The sequence below is a fragment of the Carlito syrichta genome, unplaced genomic scaffold (genome assembly GCF_000164805.1).
Source record: "Carlito syrichta isolate Samal-C Ts95f unplaced genomic scaffold, Tarsius_syrichta-2.0.1 Scaffold309016, whole genome shotgun sequence".
Taxonomy (NCBI): Eukaryota; Metazoa; Chordata; class Mammalia; order Primates; family Tarsiidae; genus Carlito; species Carlito syrichta.
Genome location: NW_007253112.1, coordinates 313975 through 335392, shown reverse-complemented (window position 1 = coordinate 335392; position 21418 = coordinate 313975). Strand labels below are relative to the sequence as shown.

The 21418-nt window shown below is 37.4% G+C and overlaps 1 protein-coding gene across 2 annotated transcripts in view; it reads left to right on the top strand.

Moving 5' to 3' along the window:
* FAM199X (family with sequence similarity 199, X-linked) overlaps nt 1–21143 on the top strand; it is a 29532-nt gene extending 8389 nt beyond the window's left edge. Inside the window, exons 2-6 of one of the 2 annotated variants that reach the window (XM_008066579.1) lie at nt 3612–3831; nt 15542–15691; nt 16220–16381; nt 17781–18047; nt 19315–21143. In XM_008066579.1, coding sequence (XP_008064770.1) covers nt 3612–3831; nt 15542–15691; nt 16220–16381; nt 17781–18047; nt 19315–19485 — 970 coding nt within the window. In that variant the 3' untranslated portion in view covers nt 19486–21143. The remainder of the gene's footprint in view (nt 1–3611; nt 3832–15541; nt 15692–16219; nt 16382–17780; nt 18048–19314) is intronic. The other variant, XM_021716843.1, reaches the window with a different exon arrangement.
* The last annotated feature ends 275 nt before the right edge of the window (nt 21144–21418 follow it).

Genomic DNA, 21418 nt, shown 5'->3' with positions numbered 1-21418 from the left:
TAAGGATTAATTCCCTTTGCTACTACCAAAGCAATGAGGATTATCTGATTAATATTTTAAAACTAGTGGAAATTTACAAAAGAAAACAGATTGATAGATGTCAAGATTCCCTCCCCAAAAGCCCCTATAACAAATACTGCAGGAAAAAAATGTTAATATCCTCAATGCATAACTCTTACAAAATCAGCAATGAAAACATTAACACTTTGAAAAACACTGTAAGAGAATAGCTAACAAATATTTAAAATTTTGATCTTACTAGTAATCAAAGAAATAAAATCTGATATAAAAATGTGTCTATCCTATTAGATAGGTAAACTTTTTTTTTTTTTTGAGTTTGAATCTCTGTCATCCAGATCAGAGGGCACTGGCATGCTCCCGCCCACCGCAGCCTCAACCTGCTGGGCTCATGAAGGGTACAGGAAACAGCCAGAGGGGCGGCTCCCATAATGGTGCCAAACATGGTAAAGCCACACTAGACAACAAAGGCCCTAGGTTCAGGCTTCTTCATGCACGATTCCCCTCGCCGATTCCCCTCGCCAGTCCCCTTCCGGCCCCTGCCAAGCCCATAAATACACCCCTCTCCCTGCATAACTCCCTCTTGCTCCCTCTCTCTCTTGCTCTCTTTCTCTCTCTCTCTCACTCTTGCCCTCTTTCCCTCTCTCTCACTCTCTCGCCCTCTCTCCCTCTCTCTCGCCCTCTCTTCCCCTCTCTCCCCCTCTCTCTCTCGCTCTCTCTCACACTCTCTTGCTCTCTCTCTCCCCTGTCTCTCTCTCTCTCTCTCTCTCTCCCCAATCCGGTGGCCACAGACCCTTTCCCTTTTCCCTTGTAGCCACTGCTTTAATACATCTCTTGGCCTTAAACAGGTGTGGAGTTATCACTAGCGCCTAACTTCTTTCAGCTCAGGCAATCCTTCTACTTCAGCCTTACAAGTAGCTGGAACTACAGGCATGCACCACCACACCCGGCTAATTTTTTGATTTATTGTAGAGATGAGGTCTTGCCAAGTTGCTCACACTAATCTTGAACCCTCTGGTTCAGGCATTCCTCTCACCTTGGCCTCCCAAAGTGCTGGGATTATAGGCGTGAGCCACTGTACTCCGCCCTAGGTAAACATTTTTTTTTTTTTGAGTTGGAGTCTCACTCCTTTGCCCAGGCTGGAGTGCAGTGGCATGCACGCTCATGGCCACCCCAGCATCGACCTTCTGGGCTCCAGCGATCCTTCCACCTCAGCCTTCCGAGTAGCCAGAATTACCGGCGCGTGCTATCAATCTCAGCTGTTTTTTTTTTTTTTTTTTTTATCGTAAAGACGAGGTCTCGCCAGGTTGCCCATGCTGGTCTTGAACCCACGGGCTCAGGTATTCCACTCACCTTGGCTTCCCAAAGTGCTGAGCCACCGAGCCCGGCCAATACTTTTAAAATAAAAATTTCAGGCCGGGCTCCGTGGCTCAGCCTGTAATCCCAGCACTTTGGGAGGCCGAGGTGAGTGGACTGCCTGAGCCCGTGGGTTCGAGACCCAACTTGACAAGACCTCATCTCTACAACAAATCAAAAATTAGCCGGGCGTGGTAGTGCGCACCTGTAGCTCCAGCTATTCGGAAGGCTGAGGCAGAAGGATCGCCGGAGCCCAGCAGGTCAAGTCTGCGGTGGCCAGCAGCGGCCACTGCACTCCAGTCTGGGCGACAGAGTGAGACTCCAACTCAAAAAATAAAATAAAATAAAATGAAATAAATAAAAATAAAAATTTCAGTGCTGTTAAGGTTTTATATACTTGCTTGGGAAGTGTAAATTGGTACAGCCTTTCAGAATGCTGTTTTACTGAATGTACCGTGATCCTTACAAGTGTTCATATTCGGCTGGGCTTGGTGGCTCAACCTGTAATCCCAGGACTTTGGGAGGCCGAGGCGAGTGGATTGCCTGAGCCCACGGGTTCGAGACCCACCTGGGCAACTTGGTGAGACCTCATCTCTACAATAAATCAGAAAATTGGCCGGGCATGGTAGCGCACTCCTGTAGTTCCGGCTACTTGGAGGGCTGAGGTGGAAGCATCACCGGAGCCCAGCAGGTTGAGTCTGTGGTGGCCAGGAGCGTGCCACTACACTCCAGTCTGGGCGACAGTAAGACTACAACTAAAAAAAAAATGTACATATACACGATGGAATACTACGCAGCCATAAAAAAGAACAAAATCATGAATTTCGCAGCAACCTGGATGAAACTAGAGTCTATAATACTGAGTGACCTCTCACAGAAATAAAGATCCCAGTATCACATGTTCTCACTCATATAATGGACCTTAAACATCCAATACAATACTATATGAAAATGACTGACAGTACTGGGAAACTATGGTGGGGGGAGGGAGATGGGATTAACAGTAGCAAATATCTGTCTGGGAACGGGGAAACACCCCATATCAACAGGGTGCCTGAATGAAACGCAATTGTCTACCTAACCCTTAACTGTACCTGTACCCCACAACTTCATAATAAAAAATAAATAAATAATTTTTTTAAAAAGTGTTCATATTCTTTGACTCAGTACTTACTGTTCAAGCAACCTATCCTGAGAGAATTAGTTTTTGATAAATAGTTATAAACAAGAAAATTCATCTTAGTATTATTTGTTATATGAAAACTTGTAAACAACCTACCTAGCTATTATAAAGGTTCAACTGTGATGCATTCAGTCAGTGAAATATTAAGTAGGGATTATACCTAGGAAAATGTTCAGTATATAGTGTTAAGCGAACAAAGGATACTAAAATATATATACACAAAATAATTGGTGATTCTATTAAAAAAGTATGTGAAATTTAAGTACCAAAATATTATGATTATTGTTGAATAATGAGATTATTGGTTATTTTCTTTTCCATTCCTTTCTTATTCTAGCATCTTTGCAATGAGCTTGTATAACAATATGTAAAAGTTATTTAAATATAGCAAACTTGTCTTGAATTCCTACCTGTGTACTTTGCTGGTGCTTTTCTCTGCCCTACAATTACTCCCCTATTCCTTTAATTTAATAATAATAGCTGTCATGTACTGAGCACTTTTTATATGTACTTAGTGCTCTTACGCATTCTCATGTAATTGTCACTGTAACTCCATTTTAAAGATGGGAGCAGTCTTGGAGAGGTTGTGATTTGCTTAAGATCAAATAGCTAGCAAGTGCCAGCAAGAATTTGAATTCAGTCTGAGTCCAGAGCTTAGTCATAACCACTATGCTATGTGTTTTGTTTATGGATTGAGGTTTTGCGTTATTCCTAACATATCTTTTTTTGAACCATTTTATTATAAAAAATTTCTGAGAGGTGTGAAAGTAGAATAGTGTAATAAACCCCATGATTATATCACCTAGCTTTAACACATTTATTCGCATATGGCACTGTGTTTTATCTATAATTCCCCAACCCTTATTATTTTGAGACAAGTCCTAGACATATTTTATTAATAAATATTTTGGTATATTTTCTTGAAAGGTAAAGACTTTATTGAAAAGTACAAAAAATGCATTCCTTATAAATGTCATAAATGTGTTCTGTTAATGCCTTAAAATTGTGTGAATTTTGTAGTTCTTGTGATTTCTTTTGTGTTGTGTTTTTGAAGGTGGAATCTAACTTCTTGTGGAACAAGTGTTGCCAGCTCAGAATGCAGTGAGGAGCTGTTCTCATCTGTTTCTGTTGGAGATCAAGATGATTGCTATTCCCTGTTAGATGATCAAGACTTCACTTCTTTTGATTTATTCCCTGAGGGGAGTGTCTGCAGTGATGTCTCTTCTTCTATTAGTACTTACTGGGATTGGTCAGATAGCGAGTTTGAATGGCAGGTAGGTATCTTTTTCTTTTACTGACATCATTACAGAAGTAGAAGTATAAATTTTTCTTATGATATATTCATCTCTACGTCAAAGTAAATCTCTCTAGTGTTTATCCAATCCTGGAGATTCTCTAACAACATGTTTTAAGGTTAAAAATGGATGGAATATGTATCCTTTATTTTTGCTAATGTGCTTTTTAGGCTCATGATATTACAGATTCCATTTTGTAGATTTTTGTGTAATTAATACTGGTATAATATTACCGTTATTATATATCATCAGTACCATTCTATGCATGAATCCAAGCAAATTTACTCTTTCTACCTTAATTATGAATAGCTTTTGTGTCCTTATAGGACATGTATCGGGTCTTATATATAAAATAATTAAACATTATTACCATAAATATGTAATTTTTGGTTCTGTTATCAGAAATATATGATTTCTCATTTTATATTCTCTTAGTATGTAGAGATTTTTTTTGTCTGATATACTTTTTTCTTCTTGTGGCATATGTACTGTATAAAATGACTTTGTGGTAAATTGTTTGACCATGCTGCCTTACAAGGAGTACGGTTTATCAGAAAATGTAAATTGTGTTATTGTAACATCCATTTTCTAATTGTAAAAGACAGTAACATTTAAAGAAACTTCTCTTGCATCCAGCAAAGGTTTTATTCAGTACTTGAACTCCTTATATGTTTGAAAGCCATCTAAATGCTTGAAGTGGTATTCCAGAAAGAGGAATAGAATATTATTTTATTTCAAACAGTATTTAAATAATACAGAATGCCATCACATTAAAAATGAAAGTCTTCAAGTCCCAGTCTACTGTGGTTACCTCTGTTAGGATGTTACACAAATACAAGTATGTTTGCGTATTTTTAAAAATACAAATGGGATCATGTTTTAGCCACTGTTTGGCCTTATGCTTTTTTCAACTAATACTAGGAGGGATCTAAAACCCACCAGAATTTATAAAAAATTATGTATTCTTACATGTTTAAACTTCAGTCACCTTCAAAGTATTCTCTATTTGATGCAATACACCTATCAAAACGCTTTTTCTACTGCTCAAAACAGTTTTTGAGCTCATCGATTTTGATGCCTCTTAGTGCTTCTGCCATTTTTTTTGTTTCACCTCTTCCCCATCAGCAATATGTTTCCCTTTGAGGACTTTTCTCATCTGGGGAAACAAACAAAAAAAAATCATTCTGGGCAAGATCTGGTGAATAGAGAGGGTGGGACATAGAGGTCATGCCAGTTTTTATTAAAAAACTACTGAACAGGCCAGGCTTGGTGGCTCAGCCTGTAACCCCAGCACTTTGGGAGGCCGAGGTGAGTGGATTCCCTGAGCCTGAGGGTTTGAGACCCGCCTGGGCAACTTGGTGAGACCTCATCTCTACAATAAATCAAAAAATTAGCCGGGTGTAGTGGTGCGCACCTGTAGTTCCAGCTACTTGGAAGGCTGAGGCAGAAGGATTGCCAGAGCCCAGCAGGTCGAGGCCCCTGGCCACTGCACTCCAGTCTGGGCGACAGAGTGAGACTCCAAAAACAAAAAACAAAAAAAAAACTACTGAACGCTCAGCATGGTGTGGGCAGGTATGTTGTCATGGTGGAAGAACCAGTCACCTGTTTGCCACAACTTGGGATGTCTCTTCCACAAATCGTGACATAACCTTCTCAAAACTTCCAGATAAAAACTTTGGTTTACCATTTGATCCAGAAAAACAAATTCCACATGTGCTACAAGGGGCTACCCTCCAAAAGATAATTCCGTTTTTGGGGGGATACCCCTCATACATCTCATTGTTCTTCATAACTATCATAATTTATTTAATCAGTTTCCTAATAATGGCTGTTTAGGCTGGTTTCAGTTTTTCTGTGATTATAAACAATGCCACACTGAAAGTAAGAGATTTTTTAAAGAGAAAATAGTAATTCACAACCCTTCTATTTTTAAAATATTATTTGGATACAAAGTTATAAAAATTTTCAAATGTAAAAATTTGAAATACAATTCATCATTTAAATCATTTTAAAATGTGCAATTCAGTGATTATTAATATACTCACAGTATTGTGTAGCCATCACCACTATCTAATTCCAGAACAGTTTTATCACCCTGCAAAAGAAATCCCATACCCCGGCTGGGTGCAGTGGCACAATCCTGTAATCCCAGCACTTTGGGTGGCCGAGAAGAGAGGATTGCCCGAGTCCATGGGTTAAAGACCATCCTGGGCAACTTGACAAGACCTCGCCTCTACAATAAATCCAAAAAAATTAGCCAGGCGTGGTGGCACATGCCTGTAGTTCTAGCTACTTGGAAGGCTGATGCAGAAGGATCACCTGAGCCCAACAGGTCGGAGCTGAGGTGATGGTGAGCATGCTGCTGCATGACAACCTAGGCAACAGAGTGAGACTCCAGCTCAAAAAAAGAAAAGAAATCCCATACCCATCAGCACATAGTCCCACTGCCTATATTACCTGGAAACTATTCATCTACTTTCTCTTTGGACTTTCCTTTCTATACATTCATATAAATGGACTAATATAATATATGGCCTTTTGTATATGGCTTCATTTACTTAATGTAATGTTTTCTTTTTTTTTTTTTTTTTTTGAGTTGGAGTCTCACTCTGCCACCCAGACTGGAGTGCAGTGGCCGCTCCCGGCCACCGCAGCCTCAACCTGCTGGGCTCCGGTGATCCTTCCCCCTCAGCCTTCCGAGTAGCCGGAATTATAGGCACGCGCTACCACACCCGGCTAATTTTTTGATTTATTGTAGAGATGTCTTGCCAAGTTGCCCAGGTGGTTCTCGAACCTGTGGGCTCCCAAAGCGTAATGTAATGTTTTCAAGGTTCATTCATGTTGTAGCATATAACGGTACTTCATTTCTTTCTGTAGCTGAATAATATTTCATTCTGTGGATATACAGTACTACATTTTATTTATTCATTAGCTGATGAACATTTGAGTCATTTCTGCTTTTTTGCTGTTATCAATAACACTGCTATAAACATTCAGGTACAAGTTTTTATATGAGTTTATATTTTCAGTTCTCTTAGATATATCCCCAAGGAGTGAAATTGCTGAGTCACAGGAGAACTCTGTTTTACTTTTTTGAGGAACTGATATGTTTTCCAGAGTGGCTGCACCATTTTACATTTCCACCAGTAATGTGTGAAAGTTTCCATTTCTCCACATCCTTGTTGGTACTTGGCATTGTCTTTCTTTTTGGTTATAGCCATCCTACTGTGTGTAAAGTGGTGTCTCATTGTAGTTTTGATTTGCATTGCCCTAATGACTAATGGTGTTGAACATCTTTTCGTGTGCTTATTGGCCATTTGTATGTCTTTGGAGAAACATCTATTCATATCCTTTGCCCTTTTAAAAGTTGTGTTTTTTCTTTTTATTGTTGAGTTGTGAGAGCTCTTTCTATATTTTGGGTATTAAATCCTCATCAGATATATGATTTGCAAAAATGTTTTCCCAATTTGTGGGTTGTCTTTTCACTTGATAGTGTCTATGCACTTGATAGTGCCCTTTGACACACAGAAGTTTTAAATTTTGAAGTCCGATTTATCTATTTTTTTCTTTACTGTGCTTATGATGTCATATTTTATTTTACTTTATTACTTTTTTTGAGTGGGAGTCTCACTCTGTTGCCCAGGCTGGAGTACAGTGGTACACTCACGGTTATCACAGCCTAGACCTGCTGGGCTCAGGCAATCCTTCCACCTCAGCCTTCCAAGTAGCTGGAACAATAAGCATGTGCCACCATGCCTGGCTAATTCTTTGGTTTATTGTAGAGACAAGGTCTCACCAAGTTGCACAGGTTAGTCTTGAATCCCTGGACTCAGGCAATCCTCTTGCCTCCATCTCCCAAAGTGCTGGGATTACAGGTGTGAGCCACTGCGCCCAGTTTATGATGTCATATTTTAAAATCTAAGATCTTGAAGATTTTCACCTGTTTCCTTCTCAGAGTTTTAGAGTTTTAGTTCTTATGTTTTGGTCTTTGATCCATTTTGAGTTACTTTGTGTATATGGAGTAAGGTAGGGGTCCAAATTCATTCTTTTTTTAAGAAATGACATCTTACTATGCTACCAGGGCTGGACTGAAACTCCTGGACTCAAGTGCTTCTCCTGCCCTCAGCCTCCTGAGTATCTGGGAATACAGATGTGCACCACTGTACCCTGCACCCAAATTCATTCTTTTGCATGTGGGTATCCAGATGTCCCAGCACTATTTGTTGAAAAGACTTTTTTTTTCTCAGTGAATGATTTTTGTACCCTGTTGAAAATGAATTGATCAGGCCTGGCACAGTGGCTCACGCCTGTAATCCTAGCACTCATTTGAGCCTAGAAGTTTGAGGCTGCAGTAAGCTACGATTGTACCACTGCACTTCAGCCTGGACAACAGAATGAGATCCTGTCTTAAAAAAAAATTAATTGGTCATAGACATGTGGGTCTATTTTTGAACTCTTAATTTTACTTCATTGATGTGTCTATCCTTATGTTAGTACCACACTGTTTGAAAGTGTAAGTTCTTCCTTTTCTTTTTTTTTCTTTTTTTTTTTTTGAGTTGGAGTCTCACTATCACCCAGACTGGAGTGCAGTGGCCGCTTCCAGCCACCGCAGCCTCGACCTGCTGGGCTCCAGCGATCCTCAGCCTTCCAAGTAGCTGGAACTACAGGTGCGCGCTACCACGCCCGGCTAATTTTTTGATTTATTGTAGAGTTGAGATCTCACCTGCCCAGGTGGGTCTCAAACCCGCGGACTCAGGTAATCCACTCACCTCAGCCTCCCAAAGGCGCAGGAATACAGGCTGAGCCACCAAGCCCAGCTAGTTCTTCCTTTTCATTGTTCTTTATAAATATTGTTCAAGCTACTTAGAGTTCTTTGCAATTCCATATGAGTTTTAGGATAAGGCTGTCCATTTCTGCAAAAAGAGTAGCTAGAATTTTGATATAGAGTACATTGAATCTGTAGATGGCTTTGTGGAGCATTGCCCTCTTAGCAATATTAAGTTTTCCAGTCCATGAATATGAGATGGAATGTCTTTGTTTAGGGCTTCTTTAATTTCTTTCAATTGTGTTTGTAGTTTTCAGTGTCCAAGTCTTGTACTTCCTTGGTGAGTTTGTTTCTAAATATTTTATTTTTGATGCTGTTGTAAATGGTATTGTTTTCGTTTCACTTTCAGATTGTTAATTGCTAGTGTAGATGTAGAAATAACAATTGATGTTTTCTATATTGAGTTTATGTCCTGCAACTTTGCTGAACTCGTTTGTTAGCTTTAATAGATTCCCCCCACCCCATGTGGATTCTTTAGGGTTCTCTGTATTGAAAATCTTGTCATCAGTCAATAGAGATAGTTTTCCTTCTTTTTTTCTGTCTGGATGCCTTTTGCTTCATACTTAATTACCTAGCTAGATCTTCAGTACAGTGTTGAATAGAAGTGATGAAATTGAGCATCCTTGTTTTTTTCCTGATCTTAGAGGAGAACTTTCAATCTGCTTCTGGATGCAGCTTTTTAGTATTTTGTTAAGGATTTTTACATCTATATTCATAGGGGATATCAGTCTATAGTTTTCTTTTTTGTGTCTTTGTCTGGCTTTGATATTGGGATAATGCTGGCCTCATAGAAGGAGTTAGGAAGTGTTTCTTCCTCTTCTGAATAAAATTTTCTAATAAGATTCTCTTATTTAACATGTCATAATCTTTGTCATGTTATTCATAATAAGTTTTTTGGTGACTGCATAATGTTCCTGTTTCAGAATGTGTGAAACCATTCTTTTATTTACATCTATTTCAGTTTTTTTAAAATTAAAAATAACACAACAGTGATCATTTTGTGTGGGTATTTTTTCTTCAGTGTCTCTTTTTAAGTGCATGTTTTGTATTTAAAATCAGACTGCAAGGATTCTTAATGTATAATCAGATGGAGTCCTGACAATTCTGAGAAATGTTTTTTCTGCTTATTTCATGTGATTTATTTAGAGTTATCGTCCATAATATTGCAAGGTGGCAGGCATTTTCAAGTTTTAATTGCTGGCTTCTTCAGTCTTTCCATGAGTAGTAGAGTGGAAAACCATCCCCAACCACAAAAATCAGATCTGCCTTAGTAATATGTTTTCTCACTTCTGAAATTGGAGTACGGGTACTCTGTTACCATGGTTATTTGCTATTTAAATATGCTGAAAGGTTTAACATGCAGTCTTTTCTTTGTGGGATCTCATAATGATGAGCAGTAAATTATCCAAGAAGATAATTACAAATTATGTTAGGATTAATACAGGCTAAAACTAATTTACTATAGTTTAAAACCTTGTATTACTTCTGTTGTGATTAAAAACCGCATCTATTTAAATCTCTCTTTTTAACAGATGTTTCAGTTACCACTCAAGTAAATATATATGATTTATAGATTCTCTGGGAAGAGAAATGCTAACTACTTTATGAGATGAGATTTTTAGCCTTAGAATGAAGTAGCATCTTAGTGTTTTGCTTTGCTAATTTTCTTTGCTTGCAGTCCTTTTATTATTAATCATATATTTGATGAGTCTTCGAGTTTGAGAAATTATTTCTATTTGTTGAGCAGGAAAGCTTAGAAAATTTAAAGAGTGAGTAATTCAGCTGTCACACTTGAAACCTAGAAGTCCAATCTGAAATTACACATCAGCTGTTACAGAAATGAGCTTACTCATAAAATTCTGCCACATCCTGCATAAAATATGGCAGATATTTGATTTAATTCTCCCTGTGTCACAATAACTGATTATAATATAAATATGCCAAATATTGTCCATGAAAAATATGAGATGGGAGTTATTAAGCATTTTATTCTGAAATACATCAGCTGTTATAAAATGGAAAATTGCTAGTTTAACACATATCTTGGAGCCCATACAATTAATTCTGCTGTACAACTGCTTCTCTAATCTCATATATCTAATTGACGACTTGACATTTCCACTTGGATGACCTTATTATTTAATACCTACCTATTATTTGATGCTGAGTCCTTGGTCAGTGATGCAGCTTCCAATTACAGTGTTTCCATGGGAAAAAAAATAAACTCTGCTTTGTGACATGTCTTGTAGCATAGTGAAAAATGATTGCTGTCTGTCCAAAGGACACTTATGCTTACTTCTTGCATTATCACTACAAACTCTCTATATCCTAGATCGCATTCTTCGCTCATTCCAAACTACCTCCAAGGCTAGACTGTCTGGCATAGTTGAAAGCACAAGACTTATGTCCTACTTTGGATTCTACCATTAATTGTATGACCCTCCCTGGACATCACTTTCCCTTATTTGTAAAATAAGGGTGTTGAACTAGAAGATCTATAATATTATTTCAGTTCCCTTATTGTAAAAATTGAGGTCTTTAAGTGTAGTATTCCGGGTGCATTGTATGACTGCTGTGAAATGTCACCAGTTTTCTGGTCTCAACATCTGACTCTTTAATACACTATCCATTCAGTTATGAAACAACTTTGTAAATTGTTTTTCATTTGAATTTTTTTTTGAGTCAGAGTCTTACTCTATCACCCAGACTGGAATGCAGTGACACACTCGGCTACCACAGCCTGACCTGCTTGGCTCAGGCGATCCTTCCGCCTCAGCCTCTTGAGTAGCTGGGACTACAGGTACCCACCACAATACCCAACTAATTTTTTTTAATTTATTGTACAGATGAGGTCTCTCCAAGTTACCCAGGATGGTTTTGAGCCCCTGGGCTCTCAGGCAGTTCTCTCTCCTCAGCCTCCCAAAGTGCTGGGATTGTAGACGTGAGCCCTTGCACCCGGCTCATTTGAAATTTTTTTATATCTGTTCCCATTTGCCTTTCCATTTTTGTTTATCTTAATCTAGGCCTAGATCACAACAAGAGTTGTCTAATTCTAGTCTTTCATCACTCTGTTCTGTCACCATAGTGCTTTTTAACTAATCTTCCCTGAAGACCAGTTCCATCAAGTTACTTCTGGTTAGAAAATGTTATGGGCCTACTTCTACATATCATATGACAACTTTGGTTCTTCTGTGGAGCTGTCAAATACCTAGTACTGATTTTCAGTTTCAATCATATTTTGATGTATAATTAAGTGATACGATATAACTATGATATGTCACCTCACCCTATTTTTTCCATCTATGATTTTACTAGCTTATTCTCCTTACTTAAATGCCTTTTCCTTTTTCCTCTTCTGTCACTCTGTTACACTACCTTGTGAAACTTAATCCAGCCATTTTGGCAATATGTGACATTATCTAAGGGTTTATGTTGACCCGATCCAAAATCATGGCAAGGAATGGAAAAAGAAAAATACATTTCTTTCTTTCCTTTTTTTTTTTTTGAGTTGGAGTCTCACTCTGTTGCCCAAACTGGAATGCAGTGGCTGCTCCCGGCCACCGCAGCCTCGGCCTGCTGGGCTCCGGCGATCCTTCCTCCTCAGCCTTCCGAGTAGCTGGAATTACAGGCATGCGCCACCACGCCCAGCTGATTTTTTGATTTATTGTAGAGATGAGGTCTCGCTGCCCAGGCGGGTCTCGAACTCGCGGGCTCAGGCAATTTACTCACCTCAGCCTCCCAAAGGTGCGGTATTACAGGCTGAGCCACCGAGCCCGGCTCGAAATATACATTTCTTTATTGAGTGTCACCTATGTGCTAATCATGTTATCGCATTTTAACCTCTCAACAATCCTTTGAGATTTATGGTATTAGGAACTCAAATATGCTGAAAAGAAAAAAACAAACAGCCCCATTACAAAGTGGGCAAAAGATATGAATAGACAGTTCTCAAAAAAAAAAAAAGATGTACAAGCAGTCAATAGATACATGAAAAAATGCTCATCCTCACTAGTCATCAAAGAAATGCAAATTAAAACTACACTGAGATACCACTTAACTCTAGTCAGGATGGCCATCATCAAAAACTCAAAAAAATAACAGATGCTGGAGAGGATGTGGCAAAAAGGGAACACTTCTACATTGTTGGTAGGAGTGTAAACTAGTACAGCTTCTGTGGAAAACAGTGTGGCAATTCCTAAAAGTTCTAAAAATTGACCTTCCATATGACCCCACAATCCCACTACTGGGAATATACCTGGAAAAACTCAAATCACTCTATAAAAAAGATCCCTCTACACGTATGTTTATTGCAGCATTGTTTACAATAGCAAGAACGTGGAACCAACTGTGCTGCCCATCAAAAGAGGACTGGATAAAGAAAATGTGGTGCATATACACGATGGAATATTATGCAGCCATAAAGAAGAACAAAATGAACTTCGCAGCAGCCTGGATTGACTTCAAGTCTATAATACTGAGTGATCTTTCACAGAAACAAAGAACTGAGTATCACATGTTCTCACTCATAAGCAGAACTTGAACAACTATCGTAATACTATAAGAAAAGAATTGGCAGTAGCGGAAAACTGCGTGGGAGTGGCGGGGCAGGGAGGTGGGATTGGCAGTAGTGGGAATCTGCCTGGGGAAGGGGAGAACACCTCATTAACAAGGGTACCTGCATAATGAATATTTGCATACCTAACCCCAAATTGTACCCTACATCTTTAAAATAAAAAATTCAAAAGTTATAAAAAAAAGCTTTATAGTATTGACCATATTTTACTGCAAGTACTGAGGCTCAGAGAAATAAAGTAACCTACAGAAGATCTCACCACTAGTGAGCAGTGGAGCTGGGATTTGAACTCTGGGGTCTTTTTATTTCTCCCTGAAAAAATGGCCAAAAATTAATTGCCCTCTTTAACCTCCTCCCCCAACACATACAAAAACAGAATTAAAGGTGCAAATTTTGGTGCTTAGCATGTAGTCTGGCACTTAGCAGATAATACTCTTTAAAGGTTTAGATGAAAATTTTTTGCTATATTTTGAAAGTATAGATGTTTTGGGAATTCCTTTTTCTGTCTTATCAAAGGAACTTGAAGTAGTGGAGGCCTTTCATCTGATAAGAAGTATTTCATTATTTTAGGGACTCTAGGGAGATTTCTAATGTGATTTTAATTCAAAGGGAAAATAGCAAAGCATTTCCTTTTTTTGCCATTAAAAGCTGAAAAAGAGATGACCTTCATGTGTGCATTCAGCAACCATCCTTTCATAATGCTGACTAGGTAACATTAGGGCCAAGGGTGAACAATTCAAGCAGTGCTAATGATATTTTTAAAGAAGGCATATAAATTGTTGGAATTCACACACGGACTTGGATTCATCAATGACTACCATAGTAAAAATGTGGTTTTTTGAAGTAGTAGCTATTTATGGGAGTGTAGGAAGAATGATCTTTTTCTAACTTGAGACAATTTCATTCTAAACATCATAGTTATCTTTTGCATAGTGATTGAACTCATCTTTGTGACTTTACTCTTCTATGCAATCGACTCTCCAATGCCTGCCTGCAGTCCCTTGTAGTTCTCCCAAACTTTAATCCTACAGTTTCAACCTGCTGCTAGATATTTCCACTAATGATCTGTCATCTCAAACCTTGCATTTGTCATGTGCCCATGTTGTATTATTGTATGTTTGTGTTACTGTAATTTTTCCAAGTAGAGTATAAGGACTTACACTCTCTTGAATCTCTTATACCTCTTATAGTGCTCTGTGTACAGTAGGAGTTCAAATACTTGTGTCATAGTGGTCTTCATGACTAAAGTAGCTCTTCTATTTTGGTAACTTCAAAAGCCTAGAAATCACTTGGAGTTCAGATACAATTGCAAACTCTATAAAAACGAAAAATAAAGCAAAAAAGTGCTGTTTTGTACTTTGTAGAAATGAAAGCAATACATTTAAAAATTATTATGTACTCCTTGCAGAAGAAAAAGACCTTATCTTTTTGATGAATGACTAAAATACATTTATTTACAATTAAATTCATGTTTACTTTTGGCAGTAACAGATGTTTATTACCTTGATTCTGGTGATAGTTTCACAGGTATATTCATATATGCAAACTCGTCAAATTGTATACATCAAAGATGTGCAATTTTTGTGTGTTGAGTATACATCAGTAAAACTGTTAAATCCACTCTAGCAGGTAATGTAAGATTACAGCATGTATTTTTACTGTTTGTCTCACTTTATATAGATTTGATTTATGTGTTGTACTTGCTTTTATTTCTCCTTTGTCTTCCTTCTATCTTTTTTTAACAATTCCTTTGTAGTATTTCTGATTCTTAAAGTGTTTTTGCTTTATATTAACAGCATATATTAAATTATTTTAATTGTCTTGAGATTAATACAGACTTGAGGACAAAGATGGTGATGTGTCTTTATATTGGCAGTATGTTTAGCACAGTCTCTGGCAAAAAGCCAGTTAGTGGCAGCTCACTTAGGTCTCCTGAGGTGGAAACCAGTGCTGCTTATTCATTATGCTATGTGAGCCCTAGTCACATTTGCATTTTAAATTAAAAACCTTAATGATGATTGGCTCTGAAGTTACCATTTTAATAAGTCTTGATTATGATTTTAAGCTTTTGGAAAACCTCTTTTATTGAGTAAGTGAGTATATACAAAGAGTATATTGATGCTGCTGCTTTCTATAAAATAGGCATGAATCAGAATTAATGTCCTGATTCTGTATTTGCTATTAGTCTTGTATTAAAGTAACTTTTCATCAATATGTGAGTTATATTTTGGTATTTAAAATGTAATTTGAAAATTTTTGCCTTCCCAATTCACATTCTTCTTTTTATGAAGTTACCAGGCAGTGACATTGCCAGTGGGAGTGATGTACTTTCTGACGTCATACCCAGTATTCCAAGTTCACCTTGCTTGCTTCCTAAAAAGAAAAACAAGCACCGGAATTTAGATGAACTTCCTTGGAGTGCAATGACAAATGATGAGCAGGTAACTATCTTGACATCCTTAATTAAAAGCATATATGTGGAGAATATGTGAAGCTTGTTTATTGCCTATTTAAAGCTACTGGGTAGATCTCACGAAACAAAGACTGAATATCACATATTCTCACTCATAAGTGTGACCTGAACATTAATCACAATAGCACAAGGGAGGGATTGGCAGTCCCAGGACATTGCAGGGGATTCGCGGGGAACATGTAACAACAGCACAAAGGGTACCTCGTCCTAAACAGATGCAAGCGAGGACCAGTTGGAGGCTCAAACTTAACCTGTATGTAGAATATTTATGTACCTAATCCTGACTTGTACCTCCATCTCTATAATAAAGTTACCAAAAAAAAAAGCTACTGGGTAAATGTGAATTGCTTAGTAAATCTGAATTTGAGCTTTAGCTGACTTTTTCGGGGAACAAATGTTATCTTAAGACCTGACATATAAAACACATAATTGACACATACTAAAGGATCAGAGGTTTTAGCAATGATATTATTGGTTGTAATTTTTCATTACATAGGTGGAATATATTGAGTATCTGAGTCGCAAAGTGAGTACTGAGATGGGTCTTCGGGAGCAACTTGATATCATTAAAATCATTGATCCTTCTGCTCAAATATCCCCTACAGACAGTGAGTTTATTATTGAACTTAACTGTCTCACAGATGAAAAACTGAAACAGGTATGTAAAGAAAATACAGATGTTTAGATAGTCAAAATACCACCATCTTATAAAATGTAGATTTGAATAAGTATATATATTTACATACATAATTAAGGTAAAAATCACTGCTGTGGAATGTAATATTAGAAAAAATGATGGTGATATATTGGAGAACATGCAGTTTTAAGAGGTTTTATGTGCATCTCACCTGGCAATACTTTTCTGGAATGTGTGGATCTAGAACCTGCTTTTTGATGTTTTAGAATTTGAAACTTAATATCACCACCGAAGGGGTGGTTAGGTCAAGGTATAGATTTATTCTAACTTAACTTACAGGAGACTAATTGACAATCAAAATACAAATTAATGAGAGCTACACATTGGCAAACATCTAAGCTGAGGGATTTGAATAGTTTTATGGAGTAATTGAACCTGGGTAAAATCTAATAACTTTTCCCTCTACTATTCTGAAATATACATGGTATCTTCTTACTACATTCTTGGCTGCTCTTTTACTCTGGCACATGGCTAAATGAATATTTTTGTTCTACTTTTGATTTGTTTTGCATTTATCATATTTATGAAAAATTTCTCTGAGTATTTTTCCCAACAGATATACTATAATTTTCTACATTCTAGAAAATTTTTCATTAGTATGGTAAATTGATGTCTCATATTTGAAGACAGATACTGTTGGCCCCTAGCTAAGATTTAGGAAATAGTCTAATCTTAGGTAAAATCAGCAACTTATTTAAATCATTTTAAGTGGAGTTTAACAAATGCCTAGCTCATCTATTTCATTTTGTTGTTAGTTTCTATTTCATAGTGCTTTCTCTTTTTTTCTTTCTTTTTTTAGAGATAGGTTTTTGTTTTGTTGCCCAGGTTAGAGTACAGTAGTGTGATCATAGCTCACTGCAGCCTCAAACTCCTGGGCTCAAGCAATTTTCCCATCTCAACCTCTCAAGTAGCTAGGACTACAGGCATATGCCACTGCACCTGGCTAATTTTTTTGGTTTTTGTACAGACCCGATCTCACTGTTGTTCAAGCTGATATTGAACCCCTGGGTGCAGGTAATCTTTCTGCCTTGGCCTCCCAAAGTGCTAAGTTTACAGGCATGAACCATCACACCTCACCAGAGTGGTATTTTCTTCTAATCCTAAATTCTAAAGACTAATGGCCTTCCATTTACTGATAATTTGTATGCTTTAAAAATCTAGCTCTGTAACTGTTTTCTGGAATTTTGAACATTGTCCATTTTTCTGGTACTTATTTATAAATTTAGAGATTTCTAAATTTATGCATCTGCAACACTTTTGGCAGTCTTTTAGATCAAGTACAATATGATATTACCCCCAGCATGTTGAGGGTAGAACATCAAGGTACAACACAAACCAGTTTTTGTCTGTGTCTTCCAAGGTCAGAAATTATATCAAGGAGCATAACCCTCGCCAACGGCCTGCAAGAGAGGCCTGGAAGAGAAGCAACTTTAGTTGTGCAAGCACCAGTGGAGTGAGCGGTGCCAGTGCCAGCGCCGGCAGCAGCAGTGCCAGCATGGTCAGTTCTGCAAGCAGCAGTGGGTCCAGTGTTGGAAACTCTGCTTCAAACTCCAGTGCCAACATGAGTCGAGCACACAGTGACAGCAACCTATCTGCAAGTGCAGCAGAGCGGATTCGGGATTCAAAAGTAAAAAGTCTAATCAATACAAAACTTTACCTTTCAATATTAACATTAGTACTCCTTCATATAAATTTCTTGAAGAGTTTAAAGGATCCTGCTGTCTAGATGCCTGTGGGTTTTGGTTGTAATTGAACAAGCAGGATGCTCTGCTGTAGAAAAAAGCACTCTAGGCTGAACTCTTTGAAATGCTATTCTGACCCACAACCATATTGCATTCAATTTTATCTGATTTTTGTGTCTGTTTAACATTCGATAAATTGATGGACATAATGAGTTATTCTCAAGATTGCAATATTGACTGCAACTCACTACTGAGCGAATCTCACTATGTTGCTGATGTTGCTGTCTATTAGCTCCTAAGAATGTTGTCTTTTATGTGTCTTAAATGTTTTCTGAGTGTTTTAATCTTGAATGTTTCTTTTTAGTTAATTTAAAAATGTAATAATGCTTTCTATAATTTCTGTCTACTCTTTTCATGGTTGAGAAAATTCTGTGTAATATTATCAGGCACTGAAAAAAGGCATAAGTATATATAAAATGAGTATGTGGCTTAGCAGGGGATTTAAGTTCTTTGCAGTGGGGACAGTCTGGAGCTAGTTTAAGGATGATAAGAGTATCTCTTTAACTCTTTGGCAACCCAGTGGTGACGAAGATGCACAGTGATTCCTTCCCTGGTTCTTAGGGAAGTAGTAGAAACATAGCCAGCTTTGTTGATTGCCAAGGGATTTCTGTAGTTATGTGGTCATTCCTATTTGACATCAGTTCACCACCAACAAGGATTGAAGTACCCACTGGGTTTCTAAGATGGTATTTGCCTAATAAGAAAAAAGCATTTTTTTCCTGTCCATTGTAAACTTGCTAGTGTTTGTAGATGAAAAGCACCTGAGAATCATAAGCATTCAAGATTTGGGCAATATACTCTACACTTGTATTTGATATTGTCCCCTAGTTTTAATTATGCATTGACACCAATGTACCCTAATTGGATTTTTAAAAAAGAAGTATTTGAAATGACTAGTTATTTATAACTAGCCAAAATGATCAAGTTTCAACCCTTCTTAATCAGAAGAGTCACTGGCCAAATATCATAAAATTGCAATCCTGAAAAAAACATTTAAGGTCTAAGCTCACTTACTGGAACAAGGATTATACTGCAAAAGACATTGATTGGCTCTTAAAATTTGGAAAATAGATAATTTGATTTGTGATACATTTTTTGGTGGATATGCCAAGAACTAAGCTTTAACTGATTTAGAAATTTTTGTTTTGACAGAAGCGATCCAAGCAGCGAAAGTTACAGCAGAAGGCCTTCCGCAAGAGACAACTGAAAGAGCAGAGGCAGGCACGGAAGGAGAGGCTCAGTGGGCTCTTCCTTAATGAAGAAGTGCTGTCCTTGAAAGTGACTGAGGAAGACCACGAAGCAGATGTTGATGTTTTGATGTAATAAGGGTGAATTTATTAGCGTTCTTTGTAAGCATTATTCTATCCTGATTGGTTTACATGCATCTTGACCAAAATTTTGGTTAGGGCTGTGTTGATGTACCTTTAATAATTTAGGCCTGTGGTTCTCAGTGTGTGGTCCTGGGACCCGCAACTTCAGCATCACCTGAGAAGTTGTTAGGAGTGCATAATATTGGGCCCCACCCCCAGACCTAGTGAATCAGAAACCCAGGGTGTGGGGCCCAGCATTGTTTCTTAACAAGTGGCAGGTTATTCTGAGCCACATTATGGTGTAGGAACCACTGGTTTGGGTAAATGTTTTCACTATATAAACTTTATGGTGGTGAAGTGGGCTTTTTCAAAGACTAGTACTTTTATAGTTTCAAAGATTTCAAGGTACTGCTGACAAATAGTTTATTATGTCAGTATACCTTCAGGTGTAGAGATCATAATTCAATTCCCTTCTTAATGTTACAATTTCTTAGTTTTCTTTTTCTAACAGGCCATAACATAATTCTCGGTTTCTGGTGGAGATCTTTTTTGAGGTGTGGGGGTAGGTAAGGTATAGATTGCTATTTACAATAGTGCCTTCATTAAGTTTAGTTCTGTTTTTATTCATCATTAATTCAAAGGTATAAGAACAGGCCCTAAATTTTTTCCTGTTAGATTTGTTTCTCAGTTATGTAAATTCAGAATCCCTTCTGTAAGTGATGACTACTAAGAAAATGTTACTAGTAGGCAAATTTTAGACTTGATGCTATGTTGATTAATATTCAAATGGAGAAAATAATTAGGAACAACAACCAATTTTACTTTTGCATTGCCTTCTGAAACTTGAGGCTGTAAAATTGTCTCTGGCAGAAAATCAGTCTCTGTCTCTCTCAAGTTCTTATTCTAGGTCATTTTTTTTTCCAGCACAGCTCTAATTTTTAAATATTTGGTATAACAGTTTCTGTCATGTGACCTGGCTTATGGTCAAAATTAACTGATGAAAACCCTTACAGTTCTGCTAAACTTCTCTGTAAATTGCTAGAAATAAACAGAGCAGTGAGATATAGAAAACACTTTAGCTTGTTGGTTATTAATAGGACTCTTAATTTTAAATGTGAACTCAGAATTTCTTTAAATGTTCTCATAGTGAGTTTGTTATCATGAATTCTAGAAATAGCCTGATTCCTTTTCTTCTACCACATGTCTTGGACATTTCACATGGGTTAAAGAAGATGGAAACTGATAATACTGACAATCAAGCTGCTTTCTGACTTTCATAATTTTCTTTTTATTGTGGATAACATTTGGGAGGTGACCATGATTCTGTAGGAAGCACTGTAATCAATATTTGTTAAACTCTAGAATCCGGAGGTTAATAGAATTTCTACCTTTAAAAAAATGTGTTATATCAGGTAGCTCATTAAGAAGATTAGTGACTTAAATTCTTAATTCTCAGTTGATATAAAGGCTTAAGCTTTGCTTACAATCATGTGTTTTAAATTTTTTATTTCATTTTGGTTCCTTGAAGGTTAAAGAATTGAAACTGAGGATAAAAATAATATGTTGCAGCTTTGCTGAGGTCGGTGACATGATTTTAACCTTTTAGAGACTACTAAAGTCATAATTTAAGATTTTACTGAAATAGAAGCATGTATGTTCTGTGGTATTCAATTAGAGAAGTCCTTCTGACTTTCTCCCACCCCTTCTTTGGTGCTCATAATCAGCTTAGAGAACCCAAAGAGAGCTTGAGGATAGACCCCAGAATATTCTGTGGAAGGTGGAGTCAGTCAACTGTGTTGTTTTCCCTTCAAAATGTAGGAAAAGCAAATAGTTAGAAGAACAAATATATCTGAATTCTCTACCTGTCTTAACAAAAGCAAAATTCCACAGAATGATTGCCTGCCCTTTTTATTTATTCTTCAAGGATTTAACTTAAGTCACTATTA